The sequence below is a fragment of the Dysidea avara genome, chromosome 10 (assembly GCF_963678975.1).
Source record: "Dysidea avara chromosome 10, odDysAvar1.4, whole genome shotgun sequence".
NCBI classification, from domain to species: Eukaryota; Metazoa; Porifera; class Demospongiae; order Dictyoceratida; family Dysideidae; genus Dysidea; species Dysidea avara.
In genome coordinates, this window is record NC_089281.1 from 13205388 (window position 1) to 13228407 (window position 23020).

General features: G+C 40.1%; 1 protein-coding gene and 1 pseudogene across 1 annotated transcript in view; one reads left to right on the forward strand and one right to left on the reverse strand.

Moving 5' to 3' along the window:
• Positions 1 to 679, reverse strand: part of LOC136268049 (leucine-rich repeat serine/threonine-protein kinase 2-like) — a 20763-nt gene extending 20084 nt beyond the window's left edge. The window contains exons 1-2 of the mRNA XM_066063284.1: positions 562 to 679; positions 61 to 497 (exon numbers count right to left, since the gene is read on the reverse strand). Coding sequence (XP_065919356.1) covers positions 61 to 463 — 403 coding nt within the window. The 5' untranslated portion in view covers positions 464 to 497; positions 562 to 679. The remainder of the gene's footprint in view (positions 1 to 60; positions 498 to 561) is intronic.
• Positions 680 to 22950, forward strand: LOC136236771 (ankycorbin-like; annotated as a pseudogene).
• The last annotated feature ends 70 nt before the right edge of the window (positions 22951 to 23020 follow it).

The window sequence follows — 23020 nt, forward strand, 5'->3', positions numbered from 1 at the left end:
ACACAAAGTAACGTAAACAATGATATCAGTATCCACAAAGTACAGTTACTAGGAACTAACCAGCACTCTTCAGTACTTTCACCACAGCATGTTTAGAACTCAGCTCTGCTGTCTGTATCGGAGTTTTCCCATACTCATCAATGTTGGAAATATCAGCACTGTTTTTTAGCAATACTCGAACACAGTCCACGTGACCACTAGACGCTGCTAGATGTAGTGGAGTGTAGCCACTGTTCGCACGACAGTTAACATCTCCGTTATGATTCAGTAACAGTTGCAACACTTTCGAGTGGCCGTTGCTCACTGCTTCATGTAGTGGCGTGTACCCAAACACTCCGCGACGGTACGCTAGTCGCGATGCGAGATCAGTGCAAGAGGTGATAAACTCTTCAATCTTTTTAAACTTTCCTTCTTTACACCAAGTATGAAGTCGGCCATCTTCGTTTATCAATCCGTGCGCCATTTATCTTGTTTGTAACGACGGTAACGGTCAACAACTGTTACAAAGACAAGTCAGGCGTAAAAACACTTGCAAGGATAGGCTTATTTTGTAACACTCACCTTATCCGCTGGACGTACCAAACGACACCCATCTTTTCAGTCACTTCACGTGATTTTCACACACTGTACTTGTAATCCTCCGTTTGTAAGTGCTTCATTTTCCCGGATACTATTTCCCTTTAGGGGAAGTCCAAAATCCAATGGTGCACGGATCATAGATAATAGACTATGCACGGATCAAGGTGGCGGAGTGGTAAACGACGATGGCCGACTTCATACGTGGTGTAAAGAAGGAAAGTTTGAAAAGATTGAAGAGTTAATCACCTCTTGCACTGATCTCGCATCGCGATTAGCGCACCGTACGTCGCGGAGTGTTTGGGTACACGCCACTACACGAAGCAGTGAGTAACGGCCACTCGAAAGTGTTGCAACTGTTACTGGATCAACTGTTACTGTTACTGACGGAGATGTTAACTGTCGTGCGAACAGTGGTTACACCCCACTGCATCCTGATCTAGCAGCGTCTAGTGGTCACGTGGACCGTGCGTTCGAGTATTGCTAAAAAGCAGTGCTGATATTTCCAACATTGGTGAGTATGGGAAAACTCCGATACAGACAGCAGAGCTGAGTTCTAAACTTGCTGTGGTGAAGATACTGAAGAGTGCTGGTAAGGATCTTCATTTTTCAAAGAGAGAGAGAACCATCATTAATAATTGATGAGAAATATTTGTTTGATTGCTCCAGCATTGATCTATAAGGCCACTCCAACAAAATTCCTTGTTTCCCATTTCATTGACCTTAAAAATACATGCAGGCGGGCAGTTCATTATCCATTAGGCCACTCCAAGTCATACCTTAGTTTCTGGTCACTCCCTAGCCAACAAAGACCTTCAGCACTTGTGCTGTAAAGCATTATTAAATAAATAAATAAATAAAAAGGGATGCAGGCGGGCGGATGATCAGGACTATAGACTCCCAGTAATGTATACTGTGATGTAGTATCATTTGCTCAATTTAACCAATTGTATTAGCCAAGCTTAACCAACATTGTACTTATAACATTTTGCTGTGTAATTTGTTAATTCATTTATGTACAGATCAGGCTTTGCAGGCTCCTTGAGCCTTCACCTGTAACACTAATACTAAGACTAACAGCATAACAAATTATGCTTCTGCAAAAATGCAGCAGGTTGATCTGTGGAAAAGTTGATGTTTTAACCACTTGCCTATCTAGGACCAAGCAGTTATTTATGGAAAAGTTGAAGTTTGAGCTCAGTGAATGTTACTGGCTTTCCAGTAGTGTACCAGTGATCAGTAATAGGAAGTCAAAGTCAAGGTCTGGTACTAGACTAATCATTAGAGCTAGTTATACTAGTGGTTAATGCTACATACTGTACTAAAGTTATTCTGGTAACAGAAGTCGACTCGACTACTATAATAAAACTAGTTAGAAACGTTTTAGTAGTGCAGTAATGGTTTTTACTGGGTCACATGCACTTAAGTGTGCGGGCGGGTGACCAGAAACTAAGGGTGTGGCCTTAGCTATTTATTATAGATATTTCCACTAATTTTCGAAATTCATAACTAACACTATAGTAACAGGTAAGGCCAATGAAACTTGATTACCAGTTTCTCGCTCAGATTTTTGAAAATTTGATGCGGGCGGGCGGTTATTATTCATTATTCATTATTTTTCCGAAAGCACAACACACATCCAAACATGAAGATTTCTGCCAAAAAACAGTGAGATCTACACTGATTATTCTTGCATTAAATAGCTAAAGTACGTTACTAATCTATAACAAGTGATTTTTCCATTAGAGTATAGCTGATTGCTCTATTAGAGTAAAAGTGACTGTTCTATTAGAGTATTTCGATCTGAAATACCAATAATGAAATTCCATGCGGGTGTATCAAAAGCATGCGGGCGATGACGCGAAACTGCTACTCAAGTTTCATTGGCCTAAGAATATAGTCTCGCGTGGCCAGACCGCTTTTTTTCCGTGTATTGGGTGGGGAAAAAGGGTCTGGTGCAACTCCAATAGCTGTTTACTTCTGAGCCGTCCCCAGACTCTGGGGACGCTAATTGAATAACATTGGCCGCAAAGGAGGCACTATGACGTCAGTAAACAATGAAGTATTCGTACACTCCTGCTCCGGTTGTGAGTCTTGTTACACGATGAGGATGAACTTTCAAGACGCTATAAAAGAGACATCAGAGCAAATTAAGATTCGTTTAAAGGATAACAGATCGAAGCCATCTCAAGTTTACCATAGATAGTATATACTACCATGCATAGGTAAGGTATATATTATCTATGATACTACGTGCTATATAATATCTATGAGTTTACTTACTGATGTCATCGGCACCTCCTTTGCAGCCAATGTTATTCAATTAGCGTCCCCAGTGTCTGGGAATGGCTCAGAAGTAAACAGCTATTGGAGTTGCACCAGACCCACCCAATACACGGAATAAAGCGGTCTGGCCATGCAAGACTAGTAAGAATACAGTAGAAATATTTAAACTAAGAACCTTAACAGTGAAAAGCTAGCTAAATGGGCTTTCTGAATGCTGAACTAGTTACTACTATGCAACCACAGGATAAATAATGAATAAATATGTTCAGTTGACAGCAATAATGAATGACCATGCGGGAAGAGAATCTGCATGCGGGTGGGAAATGGGAAACCATGAATTTTCTTGGAGTGGCCTAAAGGGCTGGCTTAATGCTGATTCCCTAGCAGGGGCAGATCCAGACTTTTTAAAAGGGGGGTTCCACTCTGGAATCGCCTAGCTGTAAGTAGAAGACAAACAAAAAAAAAGAAAGGTCATCACCTGTTGACAATAGCTGCCCCTCACTATAGATACCCTCACCATAGATACCCTCATCAACTATATTTCCTTATTTATAACTCCATGTGTAGCCTGCTACACTGCTCCTCTTAATACTGTGACTGCTCTATTAGAGTATCTCGAGTAAGAGAGGCTCTTTCAATAGGGGATTCTTTGAACCCCCCCTGGATCTGCCCCTGCCTAGAATAGCTTTGTGTTATCCAGCAGTGCTGGGGGTGATGGCAAGAGCATTCCATCTAGTGCAGGGGAAACAAATTGATGTTATAGTTCTAAAAACCAGGCACCCATGCATCCCATTCTAACAAAAAAGGCAATTAATCAACCATGTTTGGAGTGGGCGTGGCCCACGAAATAACATCACCCAATAACCAACCTCAATTTTCCCTGACAATGATGAGGCAGTATTGGTTAGGTAAAGCTAAGCTCAAACAAGCTTTCAGATCGACCTGAAACACTTTCAACAAGTTGCTACAGAATTTAAAAAAACATTTACTTAATGAAATTTCTATTGACTGACTGCCTGATGCCTTCAGACAATCGTAACTTGATAACGGCTAAGGCTACAGGCTTGATTTTTTCACTGTTTGACGTTGCTTTGGCCTGAGAGGTGCCTTTGGGCATACCACAGTATGTACAATGCATTCTTCATGGACTTACCAGTGTCCTCCTTTGTGTCCCATTTATCCTTTGATGACAGCAAAAAGTGTCAATTTGGTGGTAGCACGTGATGGCTTCCCTTTGTAATGGAAATCGTCCGTATTTTCATAGTAGTTACTTTGATTGCAGAGGTGTTTTTTAAACAGTTCTTGATTCGTACTGCTGTGTAACGGGGTTGAACATAGCTGACAACAAAGCGTAATAGATACTTCGCTTTTCAGATGATAATTAATATAACTGGGGCATGCGGCACCATTTCTTTCGGTATGCATGGATTGCAGAGGTGCTTTTTGAACAATTCTTGATTCGAAATGCTGTGTAACGGGTTGAACATAGCTGGCAACCAGTGTTGGGGTAACGTGTTACTGCGTTACGTAATAATTATTACTTTTGTGGGTACGAAGTAATACAACGAAATACGCTGTAAAAACAGGTATTATAACTCAAGTTACTTTACTTGCAAATGTAATGTGTTACCTAAGTAATGAAGTTACTGTAACAAGTCTAATATTACATACTACTAGACAGATGCTAACAGCATCGTGGGACGAGCCTGAGTGTATATTTTTGAAGTGTTGATGGCAGAAACAATGTAAGAAATTCTGGAATTGCAAAGAGTTCATAATATTTTATGCATAATATTTTATGGAGGAGAGTGTCTAAGAATCAATATAGCCTGTACAAAATCACTATGTACACATCTGCAAGGCTTTCATTAATGGTATACGGTCAAGTCTTTGATCTGAGAGTATTCTACTTTAGCTGCTTCTTTTTACATTATTGCAGCTCTTCGATGCCGCTTATATTCACGGTTTCTATGCCTTCTCCTTTCTGCCTCTTCAGGAGTTTCTGTATCCCTTCTGGGCCTGTACTGCTCCCTCCTACGTCAAAGACGTTCCTCCATATCCATTCAATAGTTACACTTGGCTCACTCACATGGCATAACAGTAATCTACACCAATAACTCTCATGATATGAACCATTACACATACCAAATATGGCTAAGCAGTGGTCTACGCCGTTACTTTCTGTGAAATGAACCATTACACATACCAAATACGGCTAAGCAATAATCTATGCCATTAACTGCTCCTTGAATGAACCATTACACATACCAAATATGGCTAAGCAGTAATCTACGCCGTTAACTCCTCCGTGGAATGAACGATACACGCACTTGTATGGCTAAGCAGTAATCTAAGCCGTTAACTCCTTCGTGAAATGAACCGTTACACATACCAAATATGGCTAAGCAGTAATCTACGTGTTAAGTCCTCCATGCAATGGATGATTACACGCACTTGTATGGACTATGCACACCAAATGGTCTGGAAGCACGTGTAAGGTATCTGCTTTATATCATAATTTATTGTAAGCCTATCCATTACACCGCTGACTCCCTAGTGTGGGGCTCGCTCAGGCTTGCCCCAATTATTACTTTAAGTAACGAAGTTACTAATCTTGTTAGTAATCCACTGAGTAATGCCTAGCCACTACGAAGTAACAAAGCCTACTGAATGAAGCTTATTCACCAGCTTCTTGCTTATAAGGCCACTCCAAATAAATTCTCTGCTTCCTGTCCTGGACTCAGGCAAATTTGCATGTGGGAGGGCGGTCCATTTCCATTATTTCATTATAAAATTGGCAGCCATTCAAGCCATTATTTGCCTGACCCAGCCATAAAAAGCTGCATAAAAGCATGTTTAATGCTTGCACCTTAAAAATAATAACACAAGCATGAATTTGCTGACTTGATAGCATTGCTGACACGTGAGCTGACACTGTTACAAGATGGCTTTTACCAAGTCTTTTCAGAATGCAAGAATAACTGGAAAATAATGGAGTATATAGAGCTGACAGTAACCAGATGCGGGTGGTGGACGGGAAACAGAAAATTTATTTGGAGTGGCCTAACCAATATTTGCACATTGTCCAACAACGCAATCATGTCACGTGATAAGGTAGTAGTTTCACACATGACAGCTTAAGGCTGTAGACACAAAGTAATATAATATGTAATATTATTATAATTACTTTATTATATGGGTATTATGTAACTGTAACTAAATAGTTCAGTTGTAAATAATATGTAATATGTAACGAGTTACATTTAAAAAGTAAATGTCCCAACACTGCTAGCAACGAAGCGTAATGGATACTTCATTTTTCAGATAATAATTGATATAGCTGGGGAGCGCGGTGCCATTTCAGATGCGGTGTGCGTAGGTTCACCAGCCATAATCAAGACTCACGGTAGTGAGGCGTGCGGCCAAGAAACTACAAAGCACACGCCCAATTAAAAGAGGCACGGCCACTACTATGAGTTATTAACATGTAGGGTCGGTTTGCAATATTAGTCCTGGATTATGCAACATCTCTCAATAGATTTGTATTGTGTTATGTCATATAAAAAAATCTTTAGGAGTCATCGTAGTTTTCTTGCGACCTCGCGAAAATAAAAAAAATAGGTGTATTTACACATATTTCACTTTATTTCTCTACCTTCTACCATCACATTATACTAGTCAACTTACCCGTTTTTATACTGGCCATCTAGCACTGACATTATCTAATTCTGGTTGGCCCTATGCGTATTTTCTCCATTCAAACCTCTAATCCCTACAATAACTTTTAAAAACACGACATGGACACAAACTCTAATGTCTGATAAACAAGTTGTGAAAGCGTGCAGAACTGTAAGTTCCCTAGGGATGGTGTTTTAAGCAGAAATCTTTTAGATTCCTGATTTATGCCATGCCCCATGAGAGCGTTTTATAATCGCTAGATGTCTTATAAACAAGGTGTGAAGAACGTTTATCATCACCAGATGCAAGGTGTGAAGAATAAAGTCACTAGGGAAGGTGTTTTAAGCATAATCTTCAATTTCTCTTTAATTTTTAATAGATTAACCACAAAGGTAAGGCTGTAAGGTGAATACAAAAGGCAACAAGCCTATAGGGGTTACCACCTACCACCTCTATGTAGTGTCCACCATGGAGCTTGTGTTGTGCCTTTCATTAATCATTATGCAATGTGGTTTGCCAGTGACTGTGTAAGACCTTCTGTGGTGGCTTTCAAGTTTTGTAATGAATTGCTGGCATGTGGTTCATGTGGCTGTGTATATGAGTTGGGGTGTTCCACACAACTTGCACAATATTCAAATTTCGTGGATAAGATGGCCACGAAATCGATGAAAATTTCTTGCCATACAACAATGCTATTACAACACGTAACACAACTTTAATCAACATTAAGACATTATTAAAAATAGTTTAACACCAGTGATGATTTCTTGGCTGCATGACGACACAAGATTAAGTGAGACCTGTAACAAGCAGGCACTGAACTTTACCAATTAAACACACATGTAACTAACCTGGAACATCGGTCACAGCACCAGACACTTGCTTGGATATCTGACGACACAATTGGCCTACAAAAAAATCAACAAGTGGGCATTAAATCTGGATACTGGAAAATATCTTTATAATGCACCTATCAATGTCAAGCCCCACCCCCCACCCCCTGGGGTCCCCATACACCTACTGGGGATTTGATATCTACACTTGCCCCATTCCTGGAGCTTTTGACGGCGGCAGTTTGCTGAACCAAAAATTATTTTAATAGGTAAATCAAATCCCTCTATTGAGGTGGGGACATAGTAAGGTTTTGACAAGCTTCTTGGCCCCAGTACTGGGGAATTTGACACTAGTTGTCAAATCCCCTGTATTCCCCCACCCTCCCCGGGGGTGGGGCATGACATCGATAGGTTCATAAGCACAACATGTAAACTGATGGGTATTAGTTTAGTGCCATCATAACAGTATACCTCTGATCCAGAAATAATAAACAACTATATTCCTTAGTATGTACATAGACCAACCTGGAAATTCACTACACCCTTGATGTTACTACAGTCGATCCATGTACAGTTGACAATTCAAGATAATACAATTCTTTCTGTATGTAAATTGACCCGAAATTCATGACATCCTACCTGGTCCCACTGCCCAAGGTATGTATGTACCATGACCACATCCAACTGCTACTGCATACTATGGCCAGTTTACCTGTAAAAACTGACAGGCGGGCATTAAATACAACACACCCAAACTCATGTCACTTTATACACAAATTACACATTTGAGGATTTACAAGTTGGCCTGGCTATGACCTTACTACACAGTGTCCTGATTAGACAGGTTTCACTGTACATAAATTCTTCCACCTACAGTTCCAGGACTTCTAAATTGGCTAAGCTGTCAAGAATTGTTTGTGCGCTGCTGAAGAAATGTTTAATTATTTATTTGTACTTCCCTCTCAAGACATGGACTGCCACCAATAATAATAATATAAATCGCGTATCACGTTTGTTCACTTTTTACTTGAGGTGTTACTGTACAGGGACTTTCCAAGAGATTTCCCCTGACGTGATAATTGTCAGTCAGGTGGAACTTATTCCATTAATGCACCATGGAGCTTGTGTTGTGGCTTTCATTAATCAATATGCACATACCATGATGCAACAAAAGTTTGTAACAGATTGCTGGAATGTGGTTCGTGGTTTGCTGGTGACTGTGTATGAGCTTGTGTTGTGGCTTTCAACTATTTTGTAACGGATTGCTTGAATGTGGTTCAAGGTTTGGCGGTGACTGTGTATATGAGTTGGGGTTGTTCCACGCAGCTTGCACAATATTCAAATTTCATGGATGTCTGCATGACGACACAAGATTAAGTGAGACCTGTAAAAGAGCAAGCAGGCACTGAACTTAACCTTAAATTAAACACACAAGCAACTAACCTGGAACATTGGTCGCAACACCAAACTTGCTCGGATATCTTACGACACAATCTAGCAGGCACTGAATTAAAAAGAGAATGTACAAAAAAATCAATATTCCAGGCTGGTAGATCCTCATAGCTTAACTAGGGAGTGACATGTGTATTTATGCTAGCATTTTGAAAGAATTATATGAATGAACAATCGATATACTCTAATAGAACATTCACCTATATGTACTCTAATAAAGCAATCCATCCTATTTTTGCATACTACTCTATAAGAACAATAAAATATCTTGTTTATGTGCAATAATTAACCATAGAATTTAAATAAACAGTCAATGTATTGGAATAATTTTGAGAATAATGCATAAATTTTGGAGCTAATGCAAGCTTTTTCCAGGAAATTCTGATAGAATAATGCAAAGAATCATGAGCATAATTACCTCAGCCATACGAGTGGCAAACCAAGTTGATAAGTTGTCCTTAGGACACTACGGCCACTATGGCAGTGGCTGTAGCAGGTTTTATTCATTGATAAGTGCAGAATGATTGATATACTCTAATAGAACAGTCAGGCAATAAAATACTCTAACAGAACAGTCAACGAACAATATAGATGAATATTTACATCTCTGTCTAAAAACACTCCCAGATCCCAGATGCAATCACAGAGTTGCTATTTCAAGATGGTGGCATTCCCCAAGATCACCTAGAGAAGCATGGTTTGCAAATAAGTGCTTTACACACATCTTCCCTGACTGTGTCCATTACTTGGCCTTACCAGAAAATTGCAGTAATTTCCACTGGCCCTTGTCCTAATAATTAACAGCTACTATAGGATTATATGTTATACGCTCACCACTTTTCAGCAAATTTGTGTTTGGTCGCATACAACGCAGAATTCTAGAACATTTGAGTCTGTAATTATATAACTGGCAAAAATTTGTGATATCCCCCCCAAAAAACACCTTTGCTGTAAATAAGGTGCGTCCAAGAAACTACAGGTATCTGTAATCCCATGTAAATATAGCTCAGCTGTAGAAAAACACTCCATGAAATTAATTGGTAACTGAAAGAGCTGATATCTGGAGCGGCCAAGAATCAATGCTACTACAGCTGACTATGATTACCAAAGTTTTACCAAGTCCATGCAAAAATACCTTGGCTGTAAAACAAGCAAATAAAATAAGTGACAACCAAAACAGCTGATATCTGAAGCAGCCAAGAATAAAAGTTAAGTTGATATAACTAACTACAATTATTAACTTGCAACATTGAATCTTAATCATTCAACTGTGTTCTATACATCCACCCTTGCTACATCCTAAATTAATTCTTTGTAACTCTAATTGGCTGGTAATTTGGCTGCCTTTTTTCTTTACACTGACTATGAAAAAAGCTGCCAAATTACCAGCCAATTAGAGTTACAAAGAATTAATTTAGGATGTAGCAAGGGTGAATGTATAGAACACAGTTGAATGATTAAGATTCAATGTTGCAAGTTAATAATTGTAGTTAGTTATATCAACTTAACTTTTATTCTTGGCTGCTTCAGATATCAGCTGTTTTGGTTGCCACTTATTTTATTTGCTTGTTTTACAGCCAAGGTATTTTTGCATACATGACTTGGTAAAACTTTGGTAGTCATAGTCAGCTGTAGTAACATTGATTCTTGGCCGCTCCAGATATCAGCTCTTTCAGTTACCACAGCTGAGCTGTTTTTTACATGGGGTTACAGATACTTGTAGTTTCTTGGAGACACCTTTTTTTTACAGCAAAGGTGTTTTTTGGGGGGTAATTATTTGCAAAAAAAAAAGTTAACAAAATTTTTTTAGTACTAGAGTAGGGACCATAGCGCATCGATAAAAAGTACTGAAGCTAGTGCACGATATTACATTGCAGTAAAACAGTAAGTGTTATGAGCACAGTAGGGATATATATAACGTTTCTTATTGTTTTACTGTGATTTAATATCATGCACTACTCCAGCTTGTTTCAGTACTTTTTATTGATGTGCTATGGTCCCTACTCTAGTTGAAAATTCCAAAAAAATTGTGTTCTTGTATAATTTTCATGCTATTGCGAGTGCTTTTGTTATTGTTAATTTAGCTAGATAATTAGATTTGTAAATACTGCATATTTAGTGTATTTTGTAACTCATGAATTATTTTGTAATTTGGTAATTACGTTGCTATGCATTGTTAAGGAAGCATAACTATACTTTAACTGCAAATTACGCACAGAAGTATCTTCTCAACTGTTTTATAGTGTGTCTGTCGTATTTTCCCATGCGAATTGTATAGAGAAAGCCTCAAAGCTGCCCTTCATTTTCATTCGCATAAGTACAGGTGACACCCCCCTCTCTACTCGAAGGATACACTACCTCTGGTAGGCTAAGAGGCCTTCAACATTGTTTTAAAGTTGACCAGTATATGAAGAGTCGCCAGTACCCGTATTTCATGTTTTTCAGACCGCCGAGAAGAAACCGAAGTTTATGTGTGTGGAAGTTTAATATAGTTTTCAATTCTTACATCCTGGCTGATTTTTACTATTTTTAACATTTTTGCTCACATGGGTGCATACGGACAAACAACCATAGGTAGGTAGGTACATAGTATAGCGGTGTAGCCCCCAAAATTGGCAATATTGTGCACTTTTTCATAAAACCATGAAACTTTCCACATAGATAGTACTCCTCATGACATGTAATTTTAGGTATAGTGCCATCGCTGAGTTGACCTTTGGTGACTTTTACTGCCATTTTTGTACAGAAAATTGATCATTTTTGTCTTTAACTCCCTGAGGCAGTAATTAACTTGTTAAAACATGGTACCAAATAAAAGATCTTGCTGATAGAAACAACGTGGTTTTTATTTGAAGTTAATAGGTGATTTCAATACAAAGTTATGAGCATTTTTACTAGCTGCAAAATTTGATAAATTTACCTGCCCTCAAGGTGTGAATTACCTGTGGGCAGATAATTATGCATAAATTTATCAAATTTTGCAGCTAGTAGAAATGCTCATAACTTTGTAATGAAATCACCTATTGACTTCAAATAAAAACCATGTTGTTTCTATCTGCAAGATCTTTTGTTTGGTACCATGTTTTAACAAATTAATTACTGCCTCAGGGAGTTAAAGACAAAAATGATCAATTTTCTGTACAAAAATGGCAGTAAAGGTCACTAAAGGTCAAATCAGCAATGGCACAATATCTAAAAATACATGTCATGAGGAATACTATTTATGTGGAAAGTTTCATGGCTTTATGAAAAAGTGCACAATTTTTTGGTTGTGCCACTACACTAACACACACACACACACACACACACACACACACACACACACACACACACACACACACACACACACACACACACACACACACACACACACACACACACACACACACACACACACACACACGTTTTTACAAAAACAAATTTCAGTAAACCAGGCAAGTGCCCACAGCTGGCCTTTGCTCAGCTGTGGACGCACACCTGGTTTAAATATTACGTATATGTGCTGACCCATATGTGTATTTTTCCCATAGCTACACATATATACGTGTATACTTGTATGAGATGCCCATATGTGTGGGTAGTCTGGTGCTGCCGACCCTATTTAGGCACTTACAAGCGCCCCAAAAATAGGGTCTGGTCTGTCTAGAATCAAGGACTTATGCCACCATTACTGAAAACTGGTGTGTCCAATCAAATCGCAGTATTGCCGATTAAATGCATTTTGGCCACACGACATGAGTAAAGAGTCAATACTGGGGCGAAGGTTACGAAATGAAAGTTGCGTGAGTTCTTTTTGTGTTTAGGGTGAATAAACCAGGGACGATATCCATTTACCATCGTGTGTAATAGATGCCTTTCCTCGAAAAGTAGAAATATCGTCTCCACAGCCTGAACATCAACTGCCCATAGAAATTAACTGATTGAAACCCTTAAGCATCACTATTCTTTGCTGTTCGATATGTTTGCTAACACAAGCCGCAGTGTAATCATGCATTCCTAAACACAAGTCCTGAATGCTAGACAGACCAGACACTATTTTCGGGGCGCTTGTAAGCACCAAAATAGGGTCGGAGGCACCAGACTAATGTGTGGGTGTCCCATATGCGTAAGGGACGAAGTGTACAGAGAGGTTAGATCTTACTATACCTAACCTGATCTTGGCTTAGTAGCACTGCACAAACACCACCAAGAGCATAAAATAGCAACAGTTTTATGCAATAATTATTTTAGAGGTGCTTAATGTGCACAAAGAACTCTTTCACAGCTTATCTCTCAACTGCATCCATGGATGCATGGTCTACCTGCATACTTCATGTCAGCCACACTTAACTCAAGTGGATAATTAGCACATGCCACATAACAAAGCAAGAGACTTGCAAATTCTATTCAAGCAGGGTGTTTGTCTCAGCACTAGTAAATAAATATTGCCATCATCTGCTAATATACTTGACAGAATTTTAATTCCAGAGCTTCCCCAGCTGGATCTCCTGAACTGAACTAAGCTTTGCTTTCTATTGTAATCCATGTGCTGTGTGTCCTGCAGCAGTCATGATATGCTCCCTCATATGCTCCTGAGTTTAGAAATAATTATGATGATAGAACTGCATGACTGAGTAACTCTGGTATGAACATATAATGTATGTGTATATAGCTAGTAATTTTTGGTGCACATGCACTCTGATGGTTTCCATGGCTTTAGCTTTATTCAAGAATGGAAGAGTTTGTAACCTTAAAGTTAGCTATATCCATGTAGTAACCTTTTTGCAAGCTAAAGCTACCATAACAAGTGTACAGAATTAAAATATATTATGATTGCATACAGTATGTATGTACGTGTCATTGGTAGATAGGTGGGAAGATGGTTAGAGATGATTCTGCCAAGCAATAGATCTAGCTTTTAACAATTTAGAGTAGGATGCTAACTGTTCCCTTGGAATTTTTAACATACTGAAGGTAAGCAATACTGTTCCATCTCCACAGAGTCTTGATGATTGAGTCTTCTATTCCCTTCTCTTCTGCAATTGTTGCAGCTCCAATCCTGGAACTGTGACCACAATGTTTGCTCTGGTCAATGCCTGCTGTCTGTAGTGCTCCTTGCACCAGGTGTTGTCTAAAACAAATAATAGCCCAGGTTTGTTACCCCTGACTACCAGATAGTTCAGCAAATAGACTACTGGACACAAATCTGTTGATGTCTTGCCTTGACACCCTTTGTGTGAATTACTTGAGGCTGGGCAGGGTTATCTACTGCAAAAGCAGAGATGGACCTCCAAGTCAAAAGAATTATCTGCCGGAACTGTAAACACTCCAGCCCTTAAGAATCCAAAAAGCCCATGCAACATGCTGCCCAGAGCATAATTTTGTCTGAGTCTGAACTTTCTTAGTCCTAAACTGCTTTGATGTGCCTTAAAGTATCAGGGCCAACAGGTAGCCTCTCTGTTCTCATCATCTTTCTTGGCTTAACTCCTCTTAGGGTGTATTGTATAGGTGACTCAAGTGTGACTGAAAGGGGTCGCTGAAGCCTTATGCAATATTCAAGAACCTCACTGCTGCTTAAATTGAGTGCTTCAGGCTACTATTAGCAAGGTGGGCTACAAAGTAACAAAGGACAGACTCAGGTGCTGGGAGGGGCTGCAGCATGGCATTTCTGCGAAATCTTAAATACCTATTTTGTGCACTACAGTATACTGTAGGAGCAGTGGGTAAAGTCAGCTGGTCCTTTATTAAAGTACTTGACAGTAAGCTCGAGACATCCAATCCACTTGATGGTCCACCAACAGGAGAGAGGACACCACTGTTGATACCTGTTGAGCAAATAAAATCATGCTTGTTTCAAGAGCCCTTAATATGTTCTGATGTCAGCCTAATTTGGTATGCTGCTAGGAAGAAGTGCAGACTTCTAGGCAAATGCATTGCATACTGGTTTTTATACCACCCTGATCTCATCAACATTGAAATGACCTTCCCTGCCATTCTCTGCCCCACATTGCAACTGCCAAAAACAATTGGAAGTAGGTTTTTGAATGCAATGTGGTACTGATTCCATCTTTGGGCCACTTCAGCTGCCCAGAACATGTGTAGGCTCTGCAGCCCCATGAAGTTATGGTCTCATATACTGGCCCCCTGAGAACACCTGTCATCATGCTAACTCCATTCCATTTGGGTAGGAAGCATGCCCACCAGTACAGATCTGACTTGAAACCTCCGTTCAGTCAATTTCTGGTATGTAGCTTCTTTGTTATCGTTGACATGTTAATCATTCTCCTCAAGAAGGTCCTTCCTGGTTGAAAAACACAGCATGCACATGCTACAGTTGACCTATCAAGGACAGCAAGGCTTTCTTCTTGCAGGAACGCAACGCCTGATCTCCTGTAACCTGTGGAGCTTCTCATTGGGAAGCTGCACTGTTCTGTTTTAAGTGTCTACTTCAATTCCCAGCAGTGTTGATGGGCCTTTAGTCTTATGGTCTGCCACTGGGATTCTGACAACAGGTCAGTGTTGTTTCCAAAGCTCACTGACATTCAAGGGAGTCATGGGGACCCAATATAATTTTAGCAGATGCACTTCAATGGATTATTGAGTCACATCAAGTGCAGCGTATTATGTACTACCTGGATGATTATTTGTTGTTAGGAGCAAACCTCAAGCCAAATGGTCAGTCTAGGTTTGTCCATTCCAAGACATGCCCAGCAACCACCTGTCAGGTGGGTGTACTGGTATTACTATCCTCTATGCACTGTGATTATCCAGTTTAGCCAGCATTGCTCCTGGATTTGTTTCACTACATCATCAACAGACATGTAGCTTTGCAAAAACAGTTCTTAACTAATTCCGTAATTGACATTGGCTTTATCAGGGGAAGACAGGTAAAATATAACCCTCCACTTTCCTGGTTGATGGTTTTTCAGAATCACTCCTAACTTATTAATTTGCAGTGTTGGGACAGCTACTTTTTAAATGTAACTCATTGCATATTACATATTATTTACAACTGAACTATTTAGTTATACAGTTACATATTACCCATATAATAAAGTAACTATAATAATACTACATATTATATTACTTTGTGTCCACAGCCTTAAGCTGTCACGTGTGAAACTACCACTTTATCACGTGACATGATTGCGTTGTTGGACAATGTGCAAATCTTAGTTATAAGTAAGAAGCTGGTGAATAGGCTAGACGTTACTCGGTGGATTACTAACGAGATTAGTAACTTTGTTACTTAAAGTAATAATATTACGTAATATTAGACTCGTTACAGTAACCTCATTGCTTAGGTAACGTGTTACATTTGCAAGTAAAGTAACTTGAGTTATATTACCTGTTTTTATAGCATATTTTGTTATAGTACTTTGTTACCACAAAAGTAATAATTATTACATAACATGTTACTTATGTACGCGTTACCCCCAACACTGTTAATTTGTACTCCTGAGGGTTTGTCACTAAGTGGACCAATCACTCTACTCATTGAAACCTCTTTCTTGAGGTATTCCTCCACCACTGAGGAATGCTGCTGGGTTAATCGCATATTCCTCTTAGCTCTAACACACTGGACCTTAGGCTACATGCAATACTTAAGCAGCATATGTCATTTGTTTCCCCCCCCCCCCCCCCCCCCCTCTCTCTATTTTGGAAGCATCAGATTAGGTGTAATACAATGCAATACGATTCCTCGGTCACATGCAACTAGAGACCAAGACATGCCAAGGAAAAATGCAGGGTTAAACCAAATGTGAAAGCCATTGAGAATACCATTTACCACATAGTTACAAAATTTAACATCTATATGGAGTTGTAATTGTTTTGTCCACTGAGTACATCAATAGTGTAGTAATTCTGTTAAACTCTGACACCACACCATAACTCTCCAACTGTTTGAGCTGTGATACCTTATCTCTACCCATGATCCTGATATACTACCACTTAAAAAGTTCTGTATGCATACATACTATGGTTAGGACTTGTACTATTTGTCAGATAGGTTCTTATATGTGCCGTTAGTACACTATGCCCAATTTGAACAATGAAATTCTTAGTACAAATATCATACTAATCACACAATATGCATGTCTTTCTCAGGAACTGGACCAACACCTACCCTCTTGCTTTTTCTCAACTGGGCACATGGGTCCATAGCACTTTGGCAATGTTGTGCCATGCACTTCCCATCATTCCAGGCATCCACTTTCTATACCATTCTCCTCTCCTTGCACATGTTTCTTCTTGTATCCTCCTCTCATTACACTTCCCAATGGTCCTATTTGATTGGCTTGGGGTTATAGAGAGCACACTCTTCAGCCAATTGATCGAGTAAACAGTTTGGGAAACACTATCTTCTGATACCATATGCTAGGAATGTGATGGCATAGGGTGAGTCATTATGCTTCAAGAAATCTGTTGTCTCTAGTGACGTTAACTGTTGACAAAGTGTTGCATCATAAAGCTGCCAGCCATGTCCACCACATTGCCTAGTCTCATTTATCACAAGAGGGTGGTAAGCCCACAATTGCTTGGGTAATTAACTACAGAGGACTGCTGCATACAGGCTGAAGCAGTGGAGCCAACTCAACATGTCTGGTTTTATTGTCTGAAAAAGTGTCTGAAGCTAGGCAAGACTACTTGCAAAGGTACCTAGTACAAGTACAAAATATTGTGAAGTGTGTAAATTCCAAGAAGAGTTGGATTCCTACGGGTCCTTGGTCCCTGGGTCCACTGTTTTTACCTACCCTCTGAATACCACTGACTCATCATAAACAGCAAATACATTACCCCCTGCGTACAAAGTAAGGTGACACATTCTGAGCCCCAGGCCTCCTCAAAGGCGAAACTTCTCAAAGCCGACAATAACACTCCAGGAAAGCCACACAACTGGCCTCAACCACTGATCCAGCAGTTCTGGCTCTCAATCACTATGACTGCATCCTGCACCTCGTGCACCTCTCTGCTTCACAATTTTCTCCTCAAGTGATGCAACTCACATTTACTTTGCCGGATAAGTTTACTCTTTAGTACTGCTTGAATTAAGGCAGTGAGTATCACAGAGCCAGGTGCTATGAGCTAAGCCACGCAGCTAGTAGCTACCTTGTATTATAAGTTAATTAAAAACTCCACTTAGTCTTCTTGCTGTCCTTAAGTTGGCGGTGGGTTTCTCCATCAGCTCTATTATAAACTTGGTATTTCACTGAAAACCGGCTCTGTCAGGACTTCCTTCATTGTAGCTTTGGTCATCCTGATGCCCAGGTGACACGTGCTGCTGTTGCTGGATGTGCTGCTGCTGCTGCTGCTGCTGCTGCTGCTGCTGCTGCTGCTGCTGCTGCTGCTGCTGCTGCTGCTGCTGCTGCTGCTGCTGCTGCTGCTGCTGCTGCTGCTGCTGCTGCTGCTGCTGCTGCTGCTGCTGCTGCTGCTGCTGCTGCTGCTGCTGCTGCTGCTGCTGCTGCTGCTGCTGCTGCTGCTGCTGCTGCTGCTGCTGCTGCTGCTGCTGCTGCTGCTGCTGCTGCTGCTGCTGCTGCTGCTGCTGCTGCTGCTGCTGCTGCTGCTGCTGCTGCTGCTGCTGCTGCTGCTGCTGCTGCTGCTGCTGCTGCTGCTGCTGCTGCTGCTGCTGCTGCTGCTGCTGCTGCTGCTGCTGCTGCTGCTGCTGCTGCTGCTGCTGCTGCTGCTGCTGCTGCTGCTGCTGCTGCTGCTGCTGCTGCTGCTGCTGCTGCTGCTGCTGCTGCTGCTGTATGCTGTTTGTCCATCATTGTATTGTATAGGCATTAAGTTGTTTCACCTCTGGGTTTGACACCAACTGTGAACTGATGCTGTGCTTGCACCTGCACAGCAACTTAATTACTAGCTGTCATATATTTTCATGCTGCCCCTGCATTTTGTACTGATGAGCAGTAGGCTCCACACCTTGCACTGTCTATCCCTCGTGTTTATCTGCATTAAACCTTATTGAATCTTTTTCTCTGATATGCTATATTGTGATCGTTTCAGGGTGCTTTGCATAATAGATGGGTACCACAATGACTAATTCAATACTAAGTAACAGTATCAGCCCAACACTGATACCAGAACCAGCCCTAATAATAGTGATGCAGCCATTACACTGTAATGTACTTCTTGTGAATTAATTCCATCACTAGTTTATGATGGGGGAGGCCTCCTCTATTGTAAATCATTGATACCATTATACAAGAAGTGCATGAAAAGTGGACTTACTGTATTCAGACTCAGTTGGTGTCTAACCGCTTTTCAGAAGGCATGATTCAGTTAGTCCAGAGAAATAGCAAATTCTGTGACAAAAACTTGTATTGGAAACTCCAGGTTGTTTTCAGTGCACATTTGATTGTATTCAACCAACTAATAGCATAAATGGCCTATTAGTGAACGGTACGTATTATCGAACTTAACATACTAAGCAAGCTACACAACAGATTAAGACCAATAAAATACTTGTTGAGCTGTAATGACCAACAATACAACATTTATAATAGTTTGCTTCAGTAGTTTCTATTGGTAAAGGGCTCCAGAGGCTCTAGTGGATATGCAGTGGCACAAAGCGAACAAAATTATAATTATTTTAATAAATACTTATAACTTCTCACATCACAACAATGCACGTACTTCTGGTTTGGACTATTCAATAGAGGAGACTTTGTTCTCCTTGAGTTCCAGGTTTTAAGAACCAGGTTATGAGCAAAATGGTGGCACCTATAACATCCATGGTTTCAGTAGCCGAATATCTCGTGAATGATGTGTGTATTCAATCTCCATAAAATTTCTGTCACAGGTTGTTATCCAGTAGTCAGATATAACCCATAGAAACCTCAAAGTGGCAGGATAGTTTCCTTGTTGTAAGTTATTCAGTGGAATGTGCGAACTGTTTGAAAATTGGTCATGAGTGAAATACCGCTGTTCAATAATACTTACTGGTGTTTGAGGAGAGGCAAATGATAGGCTCTACTGTGTTGCATATAACTTGCAATGTGCTTGAGTGATTTACTTACAACTTGGTACCCAGAGAGACCAAAGGCTGCTCTGTTGAACAGTCCAAACTGGAAGTCCATATGTTGTTGTAATGAAGAATTATGAGCACTTATTGAAATGTGTTCGATAAATGACTATACTAACAAGTATAAGAAAAAGTTATATTTGAGTAGGGATCATAGAAATAATGAGCAATGAAACTAGAGAGGACCTGCAGGCTGCAGCTGTATTGGTGGACATTTAATTCCTAATACAGAGTATAGCTATAACTAAAGTAGGGATTAATCTTGTAAATATTCAATAGTAAAGTTGCAGGTGTAGATGGCCTCCCTTGTTTCCTTGCTGTTATTTCTGTGATCTCTACTCAAATAAAAAATTTCTAATTTTTCCTTATACTGTTTTTTATAACAATCACTGGTGAACCATGCATACCACATCAAAGAAAAGAATGGTGCCAGTCAGACTCAACCCATCAATTACTGGAAAGCATTGTTACTATATTACTTTGTTTCCAACTTTGTTCCACCCATTGTACAACATTACAAATGAAGAACAGTGCAAGAAGCACCTCTGCAATCAATCCAGTCACTGAAAATTGCTATGATTAAAAATGTGTTCCGACTAGCAATTACTGGGAAGTGAACGGATATTCCATTTTGTTTTCAGGTATGCTCTACCCGTTATACAATGTTACAAACAAAGAACAGTACGAGAAGTACCTCTGCAATAAAATCACTCACTACAGAAATTACGGACAATTCTCATAATGTACCTATCAATGTCAAGCCCCACCCCAGGGGTCCCCATACACCTACAGGAGATTTGACATCTGCATCTTGACCACCCCTGGGGCTATTGATGGCGGCAGTTTGCTAAACCAAAAATTATTTTAATGGGTAAATCAAATCCCCTATAGAAATCAGGTGGGGACATAGTGGGGTTTTGACAAGCTTCTTAGTCCCAGTACTGGAGAATTCGACACTAAACTTAGTCAAATCCCCTGTATTGCCCAACCCTACCTGGGGATGGGCATGAAATTGATAGGTGCATTACAACAAGCTTGCATTGAAGCCACAAAAAGAAGACAAAGGTAAGTCCATAATGCATGCACAAAAAGAAGACAAAGGTAAGTCCATAATGCATGTACAGTGGCTGCTGCAGTTAAAAAAAAGCACGTCTCTGGCTGAAGCAACACTGAACAGTGAAGAAATCAAGCCTGTAGTGTTAACCATAGTTGAGTTATGCTTGGCTGAAGGCATCAGTTAATCAGTACGTTAGCAAAAAGTTCAGTTAAAATTCAATAGAAATTTGTTGGTAGGTTTGGGATTGCTCTGTATTCTTGGGCTTGGTTATACTTAACCAATACTGCCAAGCTGTTTTGAAGGAATATTGAAGGCAAGAAAACCCAAACCCTACTATACAGTATTACTGTACTGTATGATATACTACTGTACTGTATGATATCACTAAATTGTTGTGATGGATTTTTAGAGGCCGTTACTTGTCGAACCATTGTGATCCTACTATTACAGTAATAATAATGGCAACTAGTAGCAAGGTATGTTTTCATTTATGATGTTTTTACCTGTTCTACAGAAATCATCAAAGAAGTCAGGATTAATGGCCCAAATCTCAATAAGCTATTGAAGACACCTCTCAATCAGTTGGAAGAAAAGTGCATTGACGATGCTCTGATAGCTGCTGTGGAGAGTGGTAATCATAGTAACATTGGAAAGTTGATCTTTCGTGGAGCATCAAATATTGACAAAGCTTTGGAGGAAAGTCGCAGGCTTAAGAAATATGCAGTAACTGCGGCCCTTCTGATTTTCAAAGCAGCCATGGAAAATGATCGAATCCTTATCCTGAAATTGTATGCCGAGAATGTACAAGGGCTAGATACTAAAATACCACTAACAGAAGATGATGTTAATGAGCTTCAACGGGTTGTGTGTAATCACACTATCAAGACAGTGTTTCCTATTGAAATATCACGACAAAGCAGTGCATCTACAGTTAGGAGGAGCTTCTACTTAGAACAGATGTTGACAAGGAGAGTGGGACTGTGTTGTGGTTTGGCTTGTGACTGACACAGTTGGAGATTTCATGGTTGCAAAAAATCCACTGGGTAAAAAAGCTAAGATTAGCTAACAATGGCTTGACTTCTCTGTCACCACAAATGGGAAGCTACCTGAAACAGTGCACCAAACTTGATTTGCAGCAGAATAAACTACATGAAATTCCTCACTGCTTGTTAGAGCTGCCTAGCATCAACAAGTTAAATTTGTCACATAATAATAACATTGTCAAAATTCCTGATGTACCAGAATGGTCTGCTTCTTTGTGTGTACTTGACTTGTCCTATAATCGTTTGAGCAGCTTACCTAACTCTGCAGTGGCTCCCACTTTGAAGAATCTGAATATTGGCAACAATCAATTTCACACGGTCCCCCATTGTGTATGTTCGTTTATTGGTCTTACTACACTCAACATTGCATACAACTCTGAGATACTGGCCCTCCCATCTGAACTAGGTTGACTGAAGAATCTGCTCAATCTCAACTTGGATGGTCTTAATGATCTCCCCCCAGTAGTGTCCGTGTTACTACTGCTGATTGTGTTCATTACCTGGGTAGCCGGTTACGCAGTGCTTGTGGCTATTTTCACATGAGACTGGTGCTTGTTGGTAAGCAAGCAGTAGGAAAGTCTACAATTGTAGCTAAATTGCAAGGACGAGAAATTGGTAATAAACCCACAGTTGGTGTGGATGTCAGTGAGTGGAAATGTGGTCCAGTATAGAACAGACAATCCTTTCACTTCAGTATTTGGGATTTTGCAGGCCAAGAAGTGTACTATGCTACTCACCAGTGTTTTTTGTCCAAGAGGTCTTTGTGTGGAATGTCACTGAAGGAGATGCTGGAATTGCTGACCTAAAGCCATGGCTTAACAATATTTCTGTGCAGGCTCCTGATTCTTGTGTGATTGTTGTAGTTACTTTCCTTGACAAGATGTCGGAAGAGGACCGCCAGTCAGGAAAAATTGATAATCTATTGTGGAAAGTTCAGGAGCTCACTGCACAGTATCAACGTCTTGTTGTCACCAACATCACTGTGGTTGGATTGCAAGGTAAAATGGAGAATGTCCAAAAGCTAAAGGAGAATGTAAATGGAGAATGTAAATGGTACTCTGAAGCACCATTTACAATGCTGCTTCAGAGTACA